At 43.5% G+C, this 15,646-nt stretch overlaps 1 protein-coding gene across 10 annotated transcripts in view; it reads left to right on the top strand.

Moving 5' to 3' along the window:
* Positions 1 to 15,646, top strand: part of CELF2 (CUGBP Elav-like family member 2) — a 499,109-nt gene that overhangs the window by 390,530 nt on the left and 92,933 nt on the right. For all 10 annotated transcript variants that reach the window (XM_045186434.3, XM_045186435.3, XM_045186444.3 and 7 more), the window contains one exon: positions 4,411 to 4,493. In XM_045186434.3, the coding sequence (XP_045042369.1) occupies positions 4,411 to 4,493 (83 nt within the window). The remainder of the gene's footprint in view (positions 1 to 4,410; positions 4,494 to 15,646) is intronic.

Below are 15,646 nucleotides of genomic sequence, written 5' to 3'. Positions count from 1 at the left end.
TGCCGCTGACAGAAACTTCTGAATAAGTGGGTAAAGGTGACAAGGATTGTGAAGTACAAGTGCTTATTAGAGTCAAATGAGCAAAGCAGAAAAATGTGAAGCAGCAAAAATTAGCAGCATTAAGCAGAAAAAGGAGGTTTGAGTCTTGCTGAAGCACCTGACTCATCAAACTGCATTAGCCTCTGCTGATTCCCCAGAGTCCCCTCGTGGGTCGCTTCCCATGGTTGACATGGAGGACTTCACGGATGGCAGGGGAAGGCGGGTTCCAGAAATGATCCTGGGACCCCCAAAGCTGGAGGGGTTGTCCCCTCCAGTGCACGTTGCAGCCACTGACCACCAAAGAGCACCTGTGGATAACGTCGATGTTTAACCACCCACCTTAGGATGCTGCTGTCTGTGGGAAACAGAACTGCTGAAGGAGGGAGGTCTGTCCCCAGAATCAGATTGCCGAGCCATCTGGTGCTGCAGCTGACCTGCAAATGCATCCAGTACATTTCAGACCTGAATTACAGCTGGTGTGGGGAAATCACAGAGACAGGTGGTTCCCTGAACAGCTGTACATCCAGTTAGGGTAGGCAAGAAAGAAAATTCCATCCTTGTTCAACCTTCATGGGTCTTCTGGGATCTATAGTAGCTCCCTGACCTTTTTCCATGATAATTACCATATCAAGGCAAATAATGATATTTCTCCCTTCCTTTGTTGAAATAATCTCGGTGGGTCAATGAATCTAAAATTTTAAGTGAGCATATCAAGTGATAGATGGATTTTTTAAAAAGTGTGGTTTTTAAGGAGTACTCACAGAAATAGAGAGTCTTTAACACATTCTTATTCTGGAAGTGTGCAGACTAAAGTCCCGTTGAGGGGAAAAATACAAATTGCTGCGCTTAAGGTGACTATTTAAGTTTGTAATTCTCTATTCTGCAAACTTTAAGATACCTTAATCAAACACTGTTTTTATTAAGTGGGTTAGTATGCACGCTGAATGAAGTATAAGACATTTTTAGCCCAAGAAAGGTAAAGAACAGTTTTTACTTTTGACTTTAAAACATTGTTCCTAAGGTAATACTTTGGCTATACGTCCATATGGTTTAGGAGAGGGTTTTAGGCAGAGCTGGTTTTTATTCACTAATTTAGAAGTGATGAAACTAAAGTGAGTTCAGAGGAAGTTGGATATTTTTCAAATGTTGGAACCCAGAGGAAAGAGCCTTGGGTGATACTCCAAATCATACTGTCTTCCCCAGAACCCCCACATTTCTGCAAGTTGCTGATGGCAGGAGGGTGCCCAGCTGAGGCTACAAGTGAGGGCAGAAATGCACCCTGGGCTCTGCTCTCCGAGCCATGGGCTGTTGAGAGGGGCTCTGCCCACCTGGAAATGGGACATCTTTTTCAAAGGCCCAAATGTGTTTGCCAGCATGGCGCCCACGGAGCTGAGCTGTGGGATTGGGGTTCAGTGAGAAGTAAGGAGAGCATGTCACAAATGTTATTCTGGATATTCTCCTGTGTATTACAACCAGAAGTAGAGCTGATCTTGGCATCATCTTAATTTTTAAAAAAAAAAAAACAAAAACAAAACACCTTTGTTTAAATGTACATAAAGAAAGAGTTAAGAGCTGTGCGTAGTTTGGAGATGATCAGTAATAAAAAATGCCAGTTTCACCTTATCAGTTAGGCAGAGAGGACCCCAGGTGAAATTGGGAAGAGATTGACATTTGGGGTATCTTCCTATCTCCCCTTCTATACATTAGACTCCCCTCTCCATCCCTACCCATCCCACACTGCTCAGACCTCAGGTTCAAACTTGCCTTTTCTCAAACACAAACCCCCCACAAAAACCACCTGCCATTTACTAAGAACCTTGTTCAAATGGAAAGCACTTTCGCCAAATTTATACTAAGATGTCAATAGCTAGGAACAGTTAAATGTTGCCATCCCTACGGGCACCACGTTAAGTAGGAAATGAACTGCACCTTCCCAGTGGATTCCAGGCAGGGGGAAAGGGTAGGCATTTCATTTGCGTGGTTAAGGCAGGAGAGCTTGCTTTATTCCTGAGACCACTGTGTGTTGGTCAGAGCTCTTCAGGTTGGCGGAACATGCAGGCTTCCCTCAGTTGGCATCATCTTTGTTCCTCGCTGCTTTTATCTTAGCATTGTTTGTTCTCCATTTCCAGTTCCCCTGTCATTTCGCTGTTCTTCCACACCAACGGAAACACTTCATTCTTAGCTCTGAGCATGGCCAGACTGGCATTGGTTTTTCATCTTCCTTAACTGCCTTCTTCCCAGGCAAGCAAACTATCGTATAACTTCTATTCCATCCCTAAATCTTTTTTTAAGTGTCACACCTCCCAATTCCACCTGCTTGAAAGTATCAGATTCTGCCTCTTTTTTGAAGCTCTGATTATTGAGGTTGAAGTTCAGAGCCTTCCCCATTGCTTCCTTATCTTAAATCTATCCCCATAAACCCAGGAGAGGGGAAGGAGAACTTACTGAGAGTCGGGTTGTTGGAAGCTTTCAGAAGGCAATCGATGTGCCTTTTTCTGCATTTGTTTCTATACCAGGCCTAACAAAAAGTATACTTCGTATTTTTTCTTCTTAGAGTAATTACAGTAAATACTGGAAGCTGGGACTTTACATTGCTGTTTTAATTTATTCCTTGGTCTAAAGCAATTCCTATAGCTTTTCTTGGGCTCATGTGTTATGCCAATGAAGCTAAAACTACGCGTTAATTTGCTTAGTTCAGTAAAAAAAAATCTACCATCAGGCAGCATGGCTACGTGAACTCTGGTCAAAGAAGTCCGTGTAACTAAAATGAAAAGCTCATACAAAAATGGTCAGTCTGTCCATCTGCGATTCTTTAAAGAAACTTCATAATTTTCAATTTCTTATGTCACGCCGATGATTTATTTTAAGGGTTTCCTATCCTTGGATGTATGGATTTTTTAAATACCAAGGAGCTATGGTCATACTCCACTTTGTCCAAAAGGTAAAGGTTTTGCCTATTTGATTTCAACAAAATCAAATATATGACAAGTTTCCAAATTTCTTTCCAAATGGGGAGGAGTCATCTTTGATGCATTTAGGAGTACTATACAAAGGTACTGTACTTTATTTTCCCCTACTCCTCTGAAGGAGTTTTTGTTTTGAAAAAACAGAATGCCAACTTAGCATTCTAAAGGTGGCCAGTGGTGCCAACCTCACCACTCTCCAACCCAGAGAGAACCAGTGTTGATGCCCGAGTGCTGTGTATCTCTCTCCTGCTGCTTGCTGTCATTGGCACAGGAGTGCCTCTCAGAGGTGCACCTGTCTCTGGCTCTGTGCCTTAGGATCCTTTAGTAAAGTGGGGTAAGATATGTACAGTCTCGGTGAGTGCATCTCTTCCCCTTTTTTCCTAGCCCAGCTTACCAAAGACAGACCTGATTAGAGGTGGCATCTTTTTTCTTTAAATTTTTAGTTTTGTCCACTCCTTTTTTTTTTTTTTTTTTGGTAAGCTTGGTTGTGCTAAGAAACTGCATGCTCCTTAACAGATTGTTAACTGATATCTTTATTTGGTTTAACCAGTATCTTTAGTTAGCTACAAGTTTAGGAAGGGGTCAGCCATCCTTCAGAACATAGGAGGAATGGTCTACAGTTTGACACCATTTTCTTTGGTGGAAGGAGCTGGATAGGAACAGGGTATATGCTAGCCTTTCCTGGAGGGGCATTCAGCCTGGACTCCCATCAGTTCTTGGAAATAAGGAACCAAGAGATTGCCAGTCCATGTGCCACAGCCATGTTAAATATGTGGGACAGAGCGTGCAAATATCTGGGCATGTGTCCACCTGTATTGTAACTTAATTGCTAACTAGCTAAAATAGAGTCTTTCATTCTGGCAAACAAATATTCAGTATCTCATGTACAGGAATTTGCATTATGTACCATGGTGGAGATAAAAAAAAAAATAGAGCATTATCCCAGTTTTGAAGAAGCTTATAATCCAGTTGTCTAAACCAAGTGAGTTCAGAAAGTGTTTTAAAAGTGTGATGTCCTAGAGTTACCCTTTAAGGAAATTATAGTTAATGTGAGTTTCTGCTATTGTTGCTGTGATTAAACACTTCTCTTTGTGAGGCTGTGCCCCACAAGCCCCATTAACAACTCACCCACCACCTCCCACCCTCGTTTCTGAAGAGCTGTGTTCCGGGTAGCTGGCGCACAGAGTCATGAATTGATCTCCGCCACGGGTAGAGCTAATAAATATGACTTAGGATGAAAGGCACGATGTAAATGCTTGAGATGTTGTTTATTACTGTTCTCATGTACTTTATTATTTTTAAATTGTGCATCCTTTAAAGTAGATTATTTGTTCGCCACAGTCTCCATTATATCTAAGCAAAGCATTCACAGAAATTTCTAAAACCTTTTCATTTCTCTCTGTAGGTTGTTGTTTCGTAACATTTTATACAAGAAAAGCTGCACTTGAGGCCCAGAATGCACTGCACAATATTAAAACTTTACCTGGGGTGAGTCGGTTTACTTTTGTACCAAAATCACTTTATTGCTTGAAAATGGTCCTTTCAACTGAAGGCTCTAGTTATGGGCTCTTAGTGCCAAAAATGACTTTGGTCTTTTGAGGAGTGTGTGCTGACCCCTCCATCCCTCTGCAGCAGCCAAACCAGCTGGCCGGCCCCATAAAGAAGCATTGGCATTAATGCTGACAGAAAGAGCTCTCAAATAGTGTGTCCCCTGGTTAGAAAATCAGAGTGACCCCACTGGGTCACAGCGGCTGCCAAAGAGTATTGGGTGGGCTAAGACTTTAAAAAGGGGGGAAAAAAACTCAACACACACAAGAGAAGCAAATGGAAAAGGAAAAGCTTTTACTCACCAGGGCCCCTTTTCAAATTTTGTCTTTAGATTTTTCTTTTGAAAGGACAAAATGTACTCTGTACAGCCATAATATTAAACCTCCTAATGGCTTCTAAACAGTCCATGGTGGTTAACAAAGTCAATGTTTTAATGCCCAGTTTGTGGCTGCGTGTTGATAAAGAACAGAAAATACAAAGCTTACCCCTTTTTTCCATTTCCTTCCTAGCAATATTCGATGATGAGTACAGTTCACTAGAAACGAACTGATTTATATAGCTACTTCATCAGAATACATGATTTCTGGAGTTTTGTGGCAATTTTATATAGTGCATGCTACTGTAAATTTCCCTGTGCTGTTTGGGTATTTTCCCCATTGACGCGGAAATCAGTGGCAAGTTCATGTCATGTCATAATGATGGGCGTCGGTTATGTGAGGAACCTGGGTAAGCACTGCAGTGGTGACGGTTTTATTGAAACCTGGCTCGCTGCTAATGGAAGAAAGATAACATAATGTCCCTAATGTTTTCAGAGTATAATACTACCTTTGTGTCATTGAGCCGTCTCTGTAGATGTACACGCACAGCATTTTACCCCCCACCACCCCCAGAAAAGAGAGCGTTTGTTTAATTCCCCTTAGATCCATTGAACATTTTATAATATTTGTAGTGGCAAGCTACTCAACAAAAGGTTTTCAATATATTAGCTTCTTAATAACCCAAAGGCACTAAATTATGAGCCTTGGTCTTGAGCCACACCACTTCGGTTTTCCCCTTTTCATGTGAGCAAATCAAAGAGAAGGCTCCGCAAAGCAAGTGTGTGGTATGAGAATCCTCCCTCCTGGTTTAACGTAACTGCTTCTCCCTGAAACTTACGAGGGGGATTTTAGTAAGGCAGCTTTTAGTAGGTCTAAATGACTTTTTGAAACAAAAGTAGTACTTCAGCTTCATTTTCTATGTAAATGGGGTTTGTCCTGAGTAAATTCTAGGAGGTTGCAGCGTTTCGGTCATACTGTCTAATGACACACCCAGTCCCTTCCATGTGTATTTTTTTAAAAGTACTTGAAATGATGAGTGGTCATTTAGCATTTAGGGTACATTGATGCCAAATCACATGCTATTTTAAACTAATGCAAGGCTCGGTTACTTTCAACTTGTCCTGAATAAAAGTACAGCTCCCAACATGCCATCTTTGTATGTGAAGATGCTCTGAAGAAACCCAGAGTTAACATGATGGCTGAGCCATGTTGCAAAGTGACCGGTGAGCATGCTCCTGTTTGGGGCATCTTGCTCTGACCCTTTTCTTAGCAAACAAATAGCATCTTATGTATTTTTAAAAAATCACATATGTCTCTCTCTTCTCCCTAAAAACTCTGCATACAGAAGTCAGGGATGGATGGTGAATTTGGAAACCCCTTATTAAGGACAGTGATTTGGGGGTTAGAAAAGATGGTTTGTGGGTTGTTTCGGTGTTCTTTTTATCCAGTTCAGTTTCTTATGCACAATTACTTGAGGCGGGTTAAATGAAAGTTTGGAGATGTCGGGTCTGATTTGTAGGCTCAGAGCCTCCACAGCACGCACGCGGCCGCTGCACTTGCCGTTTCCAATTAGGTAAATAGGAACAGAGGTCCGCGTCTTGCATTCCTGTGTAGCCGTATCTGATAAATACCACCCTTACCAGCTGCAGGGAAGTCATGAAAGTGGTTTCCTTTCAGCTGTGAGCTTTTGGTGGACAGGAAGAAATGGGGCCAGACATAAAAGATTAATGCATATTCTTGGGGAAAAAATATTACAGGATGCCTTGCTGTTTGATTGCAATCCTTGGAATTAGTCAACATTTCCATAATTCTAAACCAATATACACCTGTTTCCCCACTGTGATGCAAGGCACAACTTAATTTAACAGAAACCCCGCTGTGCTCGGACTCTCATTAAATACCAAGTGAGTTCAGTAATTTAAAGTTGTACCACTACTATTTTTACTGGTTGCCTTCATGTTATGAAATTAATATGAAATTAATGATGCACTTTGCCATATGCCTTTAATATCTCTCTGAATAAAAATAAAAGGGATAAAGAAAAATGCATCACCAGCTGACACTTTAAAGCTTTCCTGCTTGTAATCATTTTCCTGCGGATAAAATCCATTAAAAAGGCACTTGCTGCCTTTTCTTCTAAAGTGTCCAGAACATTCAATTTAAAACAAGATCAAAGAGTGCTGGGTGTTTGGGGTTCTTGTTTTGGTTTGTTTTTTTCTATTTTTTTTGCTGCTGGTATTTTGTATCATACAGCACTTCTATCATGCAACCAGAATTAGGTTTAGAAACCCTCTCTCCTTCTCGAGAGAAACAAAGAACTCGGTTAGGATGGGAGAGGAGAACAGCCAGCAGGACTACGTGTCATGCAGTCGATTGTGTCAGCTCTTAGATTTCTCTATAAAGACATCCTTCTTCTCGCGTCGCATGGATCATGGAGACCCTTTACCTGGAGGGTGCAGGGCATGGGGTCACGGGTCAGGGCCGTACTCGTCAGTACAAGGCCACTAAGGACCCATTTCTCAAGCCTGTCTCTTACCTCGTGACTGAGAAAGATACTGGGTCATAACATCTTCTGAAATGCTCAGCGTGAATCCTAGAAGTAGAATATTAAAAGTAAAGGGAGTGAAATTGGACAGCTCAACCCAAAGAGCAAAGGATGGGAGTCCAAGGTTCATTTCCCTGGTTTGATCATGTTCTCTTTTAGAAATGGCAGCTTGAAGCGTAAGCAACAGATCAAATCCTACGTACAGTACCTTATTTGTGACTGGCATTTTGTTAGATTAACAAATCACTAATGCTTACTGGGTGCCTACTGTGTACTAAGGGGACTAAACTATTCTGATCACACACACACACACACACACACACACACACACACACACACACACTCCACCCCCCTTAGAATTCCCCAGTGAGCCCCGCTCTCTCGTAGCCTGAAGAGCACAGGTGACTGTGTCTGCACAGGGGGGGCTACTTGATGAGCCATTGAGTTGGGTGCAAAAGCGTAAGGCTGACTCTTTCCCCGGCTGAGCTGTTTGTGTTCTCAGACAGATTTCCGTAGCCTCTGCTCTAACAGTACAGCACTTGGCTTACGGATGGCTTCCTTTGTGTGGGGTTTCAGGTAGGCACAACCTAACTGGGGGATTCATTCAATAGCAACCTCATCATCATCATCTGCCATTGTATTTCCCAGAGAGAAATCCTTGGAAAGGCAACTTGCAAGATTCATTTTGTTTTCACTGACCTAATCTAGCTTAATTAAAAACAGTAAGATGAAGACTTCAGTTGAAGCGCAGAACCACCATCACAGTCTTTCCAGTGATCAGACGTGAGGGCTGAATGCCCCTGTGCCAGTGACGGCACGGTGGCTTATGTCATTCTTTCTTCAAGGTCTTAACACATATTGTTTCCAGCAATAAGGCGTTTTGATTGAAAATCTGCAGCAGTATCATTAGAGCATTCACTGTATAAATTAATTTAATTAAGGATGTAATAACAGAGGAATATGGTTTTGAAAACCTCTTACATTTTAACAGCAAGAAGGAATCGGTAGAATCTAAATGTCTTGTAAAATATTAATTGCAAATTTCTTCCAGACATTTTCTCTGAATATGCCTTACTCCGTTCCTTTTTAGAATCACTACCAGTTTTATTAAATGCAGTTTATGTTGAGGAGTTACTGCCCTAAGAGAACGTTCGTTTGGAGAACTCCATTTTGGCGGCGGCACACTGAAAGGTGTTTTATAACAATACAGGCACCGCCAGCACGGACTGCGCGTAGATTTGAGATATAAAAACAAATGAGCCTGATCCAGGGGGAAGAAGCTGTAAATAAACTGTCCTCTTGGGACCAGTGTGTTCACCCACACGAAGTGAATGAACCCCTTTCTGGCTTGCCCTGGAAGAGATAATTTACCTATGTGGGTAGGCGCTTTCCTCGCAGGCAGATTGTAACGCAACTCTCCATAGAATTGTCCCCCTGTGTCCTTTAATAGTGGAATGCCAGGATTTAATATCCTTCCAGTAGGACAGCTTGGCTCTCAGTGGGACCAAATTCAATTTGTCCATTGTAATGCATTTTAAGGTGGTCATTTTCTTTGAACCACCTCTTCTAACTATCAATACGTGTTTAATGCCTTTATTCTCAGAGTCATAATGGTTATTATTTTATCATTATCATTATTTCTGTCGTAAAATCTCTCAAACCCCATGTCATCATTACCATGGAAATTCCCCCAAAGCATCCCATTTGATTCAAAGCCAAAAGTAAGTCAAACTAGAAAAAATGTTTTTTTAGATGTGGTTTATTTGAAACTGTTATGAAAAACAGCCAAATATCTATCTCTACAAACAGGTTTGAGTCCTCAAAATCATGGGCCATGGGGAACATTCCTGTACTCATACAACCCATATTTACTGAACTGCGATCATTTGCCAGGCACTGTTCTAGGTACTGAGGATACAGTATCAGCCATGCTATTCGGAACTGAATCACCAACAGACAAAGTCAGCCGCGGTGCCTCCGCGTGGTTAATGTTTAACAAATACCTCTGGGATAGAGGGTGCCAGAAAGGGTTAGTTTTATCAAAGATTTCCAGAGGAGTCAAGTGTTATTCCAAAAATGATAATTCTGTCCACAACTATTCCAAATGCTCTAAAATATAAGATGAATGTGGATTTGTTATTACACGTGTGTTTAATGATATAATTTATTTCATATACACATGTCTATATACACATTTATGTAACGCTCCAAATGCCTACAGATAAATTAACATTCACACATCTACATGTGGATATCAGTCGAGTCATAGAAATACAGGAAGATTTAGCTTAAAAGTCACATTTTCTGTGGGGCCTGCCGGCATCCTCTCAGTTCCTACGCCGCCATCTGTGTTGCTGACATCAGACTGGAGCGCCTCACTCCCTCAGCACAGCTCTTACGTTTGTTTCTGCTTTGAACCAGAGTCATAGCTAGTTCTAGTACATGTGCAAGGTTCTTGAGAACTACCATTTCCATGATGATTATCTTCCACCTACTTAACAGAAGGATGAGAAGGCATGTAAAGCTTCCTGGGCCCTGAGGAAAGGTGCTTATGAAACATTGTTTCTACATGATAGTTTCTGTGGGTGTGAACTCTCCTTTGGGAACCACCCACCGTACAAAATGCATTTGCTGTGGAATGTACCACTCAGAACATCCATTTGGTGTACATTCTTCAGATTTACACCTGCAGAATTAGGTCCGGGCTGAAGTATTTGTCCTCATAGGACTGCCCCAAAGCAGCTGATTCCCTGCTGCCTGGGCTGTTGTAATAGAACACTTAAGTCCCAGAGAAATACAGGCTAAGCAAAAAGGAAGACCTTTCTTTAAGATGACTTTTGAAAGGACTAGGGTGGGCCACCGTATGGCTATAGAGGAGCTTCTCTGCGGGGTGCAGAAGCCCCTGCCCAGCCTGGGAGCCGAGGCCCTGTGACGGAGAAGGGCTCCGGGTGGAGAAGCAGCTGCCAGTGGGACTCAGCCAGGTGGCAGGATTGCTGGCCAGCCAGCTCCTCAGGTGAGAACTGGAGAGAAAGTTGGAGGGTGGAGGAAACCTTGGCCTAGTGGTTTCCAGTCTGTAGGCCCCGGCCCCGAGATCTAGGAAAGTAGATTTTAATACTTTATAAAAGGCCATTAGAAATTGTCTATTTCAACCACGATCAAGTTGTATGTGCCACTCAAATAGAAGGTGCTTTTTGCTTTGTTAATTCAGTACCTTTGAATGGCAATTATTTACGTGTGTCTCTGGTTAACTAATTAAAATCTAGTTACTTTTAAAATAGGGACTACTGAAAGCAAGGACGTCTATAGGAGAACATTAATGGGGGGAGAGGTCCTTGGTGAAGAGCTGGAAATGGCCGAGCCAAGCAGCCCAGCCAGCACGGGGTTAAAACAAGGAGCCGCCACACCACTTGTTGTAAACAGAGCTCAGGGTTTTATTTTGCAAACAACACAGTCGCAACTACTACCTAATTGGTAGGAGTATTATGAGGGCTTATGAGCTGCAAATGGCCTGGCACAGGTGCCTGGCCACATGTGCAAAATTGCCGAGTCGTCGTTTGAGGAATGTTGGGTTCTCGTTGTTATGTGAGGAGATGGTGTGGTGGCGCGGTGGCAGAATGGAGTAGGGGTTGATTTCAGAGACAGTCGTTTCTTCAGGACGTCCCAAGTTTAAATTGGGAATATTAAGTTCACTTATATTGACCTCAGTTCCCAAGAGGTTGGTAAGATTTCAAGAGAAGATTGTGGAAAGAAGAAGTTTCATGAATGTGGGAAAAGTCTGTGGAACTGCGGAGGAGCAGGTTGTGACAGTCAAATGAAAGGGGAAAGGGTTTGAAATCAGGCTGGAAAACCGTCCCCGTTCTGTCTCTAGAGTACGCGGTCTCCATGAGAATTCATCACCCCAAAATATTACTGTTGTCCCGGAAGGAACTTGAACCTTTCACAGGTGGGCTGGGCACAGCTCGAGAGACTGTCAGGTGAAGGGGGCTGGTCGGTACAGCAGGTCCTCAAATGACGTCATTTCATTATAACATTGATGAGGTGCTGTAGGACCTAAACTCTTATTTGTATCAATTAGCTTGTGGCAAAATTGGTTTCATTATATGTTGTTTCACTTAAAGTCACAGAGCCTGTTGATGACATGAAATGCAGGCATACTGTACGTGACATGAGCCCCAGGGTTCTTCCCCACCCTGGAGAAATAGAGAGCTGGGGGGAGGGAGACCGTGATCAGAGGGAGCCTAGGCCCACCCCTGGGCCAGATCTGGTTTAAGAACAAGGGAAGCAAACTGGCCACTGGGAAGGAGAGAGGCAGGGAAAGAGCATCATGTGTCCTCTGCTCGTTCTAGCGATAGACTGCCATTGCACACAGGTGCTCAGGAAGTCCCATTAGTGTTGACATAAGCTATCAACTTTGTTTTGATAATAAAGCCGTATTTGAGGACCATATCATTACTGCTGTTCCTACAAGTCACAAGATGAAAGGATAAACAATAAACAGTACCTGAGGGAGATTACAGAAAGGGACACGGTGACAAATGTTCTCTCCTACTCTCTTGTTCCTGACTGACATTACTTCCCACCGGTACTCAAAACACATACTGCGCTGTCATTTCCTCCTCCATCAGTACTTAGAAATGCTTCAAAGCCCGTCCTTCCTTCATCTGCAAAACAGAGTGGTTGGACGAAGTGATTCTAAGAGTCCTGTGTAGTGTTAGAAAACTGTGGTTCACCTTCCATACGCTGCCTACAGGAATGTCCCATTGGGGTTTTAAGAAACCTAGATGGCTAGATTGAGGCAGAGAAAACAGATGATAGGTAGACAGGCAGGCAGAGAGCTTGGTAGACTTAGGTGTGTAGGTAACAAGGAAGACAGAGAGATGGAAAGATAGATAGATAGAGATTTACATGACTTGGTTTAAGGATTATGCATTTCAGAGTGCTTTGTATAGACAAAGCTGAACCATTAAAGATGCAGCAATCCTCTTTTTTGAGAATCTCTAGGCATCTGCCTCCCTCTTCCCTCTAGTTGAGAACCAACAGGGAGCTTAGCACTCATCATTTTTCCAGCAGGACACAGAGAAAGGAAAGGGAAGGCAGTGAACTCTAACAAGTCAGTCTAATTCCTTGCTTACAGCCTTGGTTTGACAAGTAAGGGTGTTTAACCTAATGAGGTTTAAGGATTATTGATGGCTTTCTTTTATCTGTTTGATTCCTGTCCCGAGTTCCTGGGGATAAGTGAGTCCCTGTGTCTGTACGCGGCTTTATGGTGCTGTTTGTCACCCCTTCTGAAAATATTTCAGGTGATGTATTGATAGCATTCACCTTGTTATACTCAGGACCTGAAGTGCCAGCAGATTAAATTAACTTCTGTGCCCTCCCCTGGCAAAACAGTGACAGAACTAGAATTAGAAGTCGCAGCTGCTAACGCTCCCCGATAGCGTGGCCTCCTGACGGTGGATTTTGGCGTGGCATCCACCACGTCCTAGGGGGTGGGGAGCATGACTCAGGAGGACAACGCAGCACAATAAAAATGACTACAAAGCGACTACTGAGTGCCTGCTTATCGGGCCCCATATGCAGGCCCTAGGACGATACTGGAGTCGTCACAACTCCACAGGCATGTGTTGTAAAGCCCTATTTGCTGATAAGAAAATGGAAACTCAGAACGAGTGACTTGCCCAGGGTCACACAGCTGGTAACTGCGAGTTGCTAGACAGTCAGGATTACACCACCATCTCTGGCCTCCGATGCATAGGTCTCATCCACTCGATGTTCATGAGGTAGAGGCTTGCAGGTCCTGGACCCTGCTGTCCACTGTTTCCGGGGACCTGCAGCAGGAAGTGTGCCCTCGGTACCTCCAGTGCTTCACTGATAAGGTCAGAACGACCGTGTTTGCTTCCTTTGGAGCGGTCCTAAAACAATTCCAAATCCTCAACTACCACCATGGTGTCTGTCACCACTACAACCGATGGTGTCCCATGGTGAGCTCACCGATTGGCAGAGCCTCCGGCCCGGTGCTTTGCTAAGTACACCTTCCTAGAAGCCAGCTGGGGCCTTCCTTGAGAGCCAGCCTGCTGGCACGTGAGCACGAGCACTGCGGCGTGCACTGTGCCGGAGATGAGAAGCCATGTTCTTGTGCACAGGCAGAGGTCACTGAAAACACTGGGTGGGTGTGGCGTTGCAGACAAGGTGACCAACAGCACGATCTCCAAGAGGGAGCTCCAAAGCCAAGACTGTCCATACTGTAAGAGGGCCTGCTTTGCAAAAATGATTATAAATGCAGCACCTTTCTTCAGAGGAGTGTAGCTTTTCCAATATCCTCTCATTAACATTCATGTTATTAGGGTGCTTTTCTTTATCTGCATCCACAGGCTTTCATTCCCAATCCACAACCTGCATTCTAATGTCCTGGCTCCATCCAGCTGGCCTCCACCCCCCACTCAGCTCTCGTCCATAGGGGAAGGGCAGACTGGGGCTGGGCTCACAAACCCTATTACTTGCCACCTGGAGCATGAAAAAGCAGGACCACAAGCTGTGGGTGTGGACTACGAGAGTGAAGCCCGTGTGGCCATCAAAGTGTCTCGAGTCCTCTGTTTCTAAAGGCAGGGGACCACACTCACCACCACAAACATGGGCACTAAGAAATTTGCTGTAACCACACGCGGGATTGCGCCCAGTCCCCTCAGCAGCCCCACTGAGCAGCAGTGTCAAGGGCAAGGAGACCAGGTCTGTGTGGTCCAGGCAGCTCAGGTGTCCCGTCTCTCTGTCCCCATCCAGCCATCTGCTCTGCTCTCCCTTTTTGTCCAGAAGCAGGTTAAGATCAAAGGCTGAGGTATTGACTGAGATATTAGGGCAGGTGACGTGGTTAATTCCGTCTAGTCATCACACTGTGATTTCTGTGTCGATGTGAGTGTAGATAAGTGGATGTGCTGTGGAGGCTTAGACGGAGCTCATGGCCGCCGCTGTCCTGGTTTTGGGAGCAGGAGCTGGGATGCTGTGTGGCCGTTAGTTAACACATGGGTCAGACCAGGGGGGGTAGTCTCCAGGCCTCCACTTCTGCATTCTGGTTCTCCGTCAGGGACAGGAAGAACCAAGTGAGAGTGACTAGGTTCCCCCGAAACTCACCTTCAACCCAGAAGAGTAAACTTAAGTGACTGCGGGTCAACAGAGTGTATTTGAATGATACAAGCTGGTGTTTTATTTACTAGCCGACATATATACTGTGTTAGAGTTTCTTCAGAAGAACTTACATTTAAATACAGACCAGAAAACTGTCTGGCCAGATGTTTTGTATTAAGTGGTATATGGGGGCCAGTACAGTAGAGCAGGGGTGTCAAACTCATTTCCACTGGGGGCCACATCAGCCTCTCGGTTGCCTTCAAAGGGCTGAATGTAACTTTAGGACTGTATAAATGTAACTACTCCTTAACAGTTTAGCAAGAGCTCGGCACTGCCACTCGGTAGAAACAAGGTGCCTGGCCAGATAAAACAAGGGGGTGGGCTGGATTTGGCCGGTGGGCCTTGTGTTGGCCACCTGTGCAGTAGATGAGTTGTCAACAAGCCATAGGGATTAGGACTTAGAGAATTAATTGCTGTCACTGCATGTTAAATTCTGTGTATAAAGTCAGAATGGTAGTTATAAAACTCCAGAAGAAGTATGTTTCTAGCACGGTTTGGTTTTATAAATGTTTTATCTACATGACTGATATTTCTCAATGGCTTTCAGAATTTAGATAATTTTAACCAAAAACAATAAATGTTCAATTAAAAAATAATAGTAATAGCATTTCTTGAGTCCTTACTATGTCTTGAGCACAGTGCCAAGAGCTTCGTATGCCCCTGACTTCATGTGAATAACAATATACTAAGAAAATAACAAAACAGTAAGTAGTATTTTTTTCCAGCTCTGGTTCCCTTTTCAACTAGAATTCTGTTGTTCTAAACCCAGGAATTAAAGTCTCTCATGACTATTAGAGAAAATTTTTCTGACAAATCAATGACTGTCTCTTTTGGCTAGTAATTGTGCTCCTTTAACTAGATGCAAGTATAATATAAAAGACAGCTGTCAGCTAATTCAGGCTAACTTCACCCTGTCATCCTAATCCATGGTTAATATCCTGTTTATGATTTACTAATATTTGTAAGCTATCATTTAAATGGGAAAAGGAGCTTTAGCCGAGACTTTGATGAGTGCTCCCTTACATTCCCTCTATAGCTCTTGGAGGCCTTTG

Source organism: Desmodus rotundus, chromosome 4 (assembly GCF_022682495.2).
Source record: "Desmodus rotundus isolate HL8 chromosome 4, HLdesRot8A.1, whole genome shotgun sequence".
Taxonomy (NCBI): Eukaryota; Metazoa; Chordata; class Mammalia; order Chiroptera; family Phyllostomidae; genus Desmodus; species Desmodus rotundus.
Note: the sequence above shows the minus strand (reverse complement) of the source record. Positions and strands in the feature narration are given on the sequence as shown.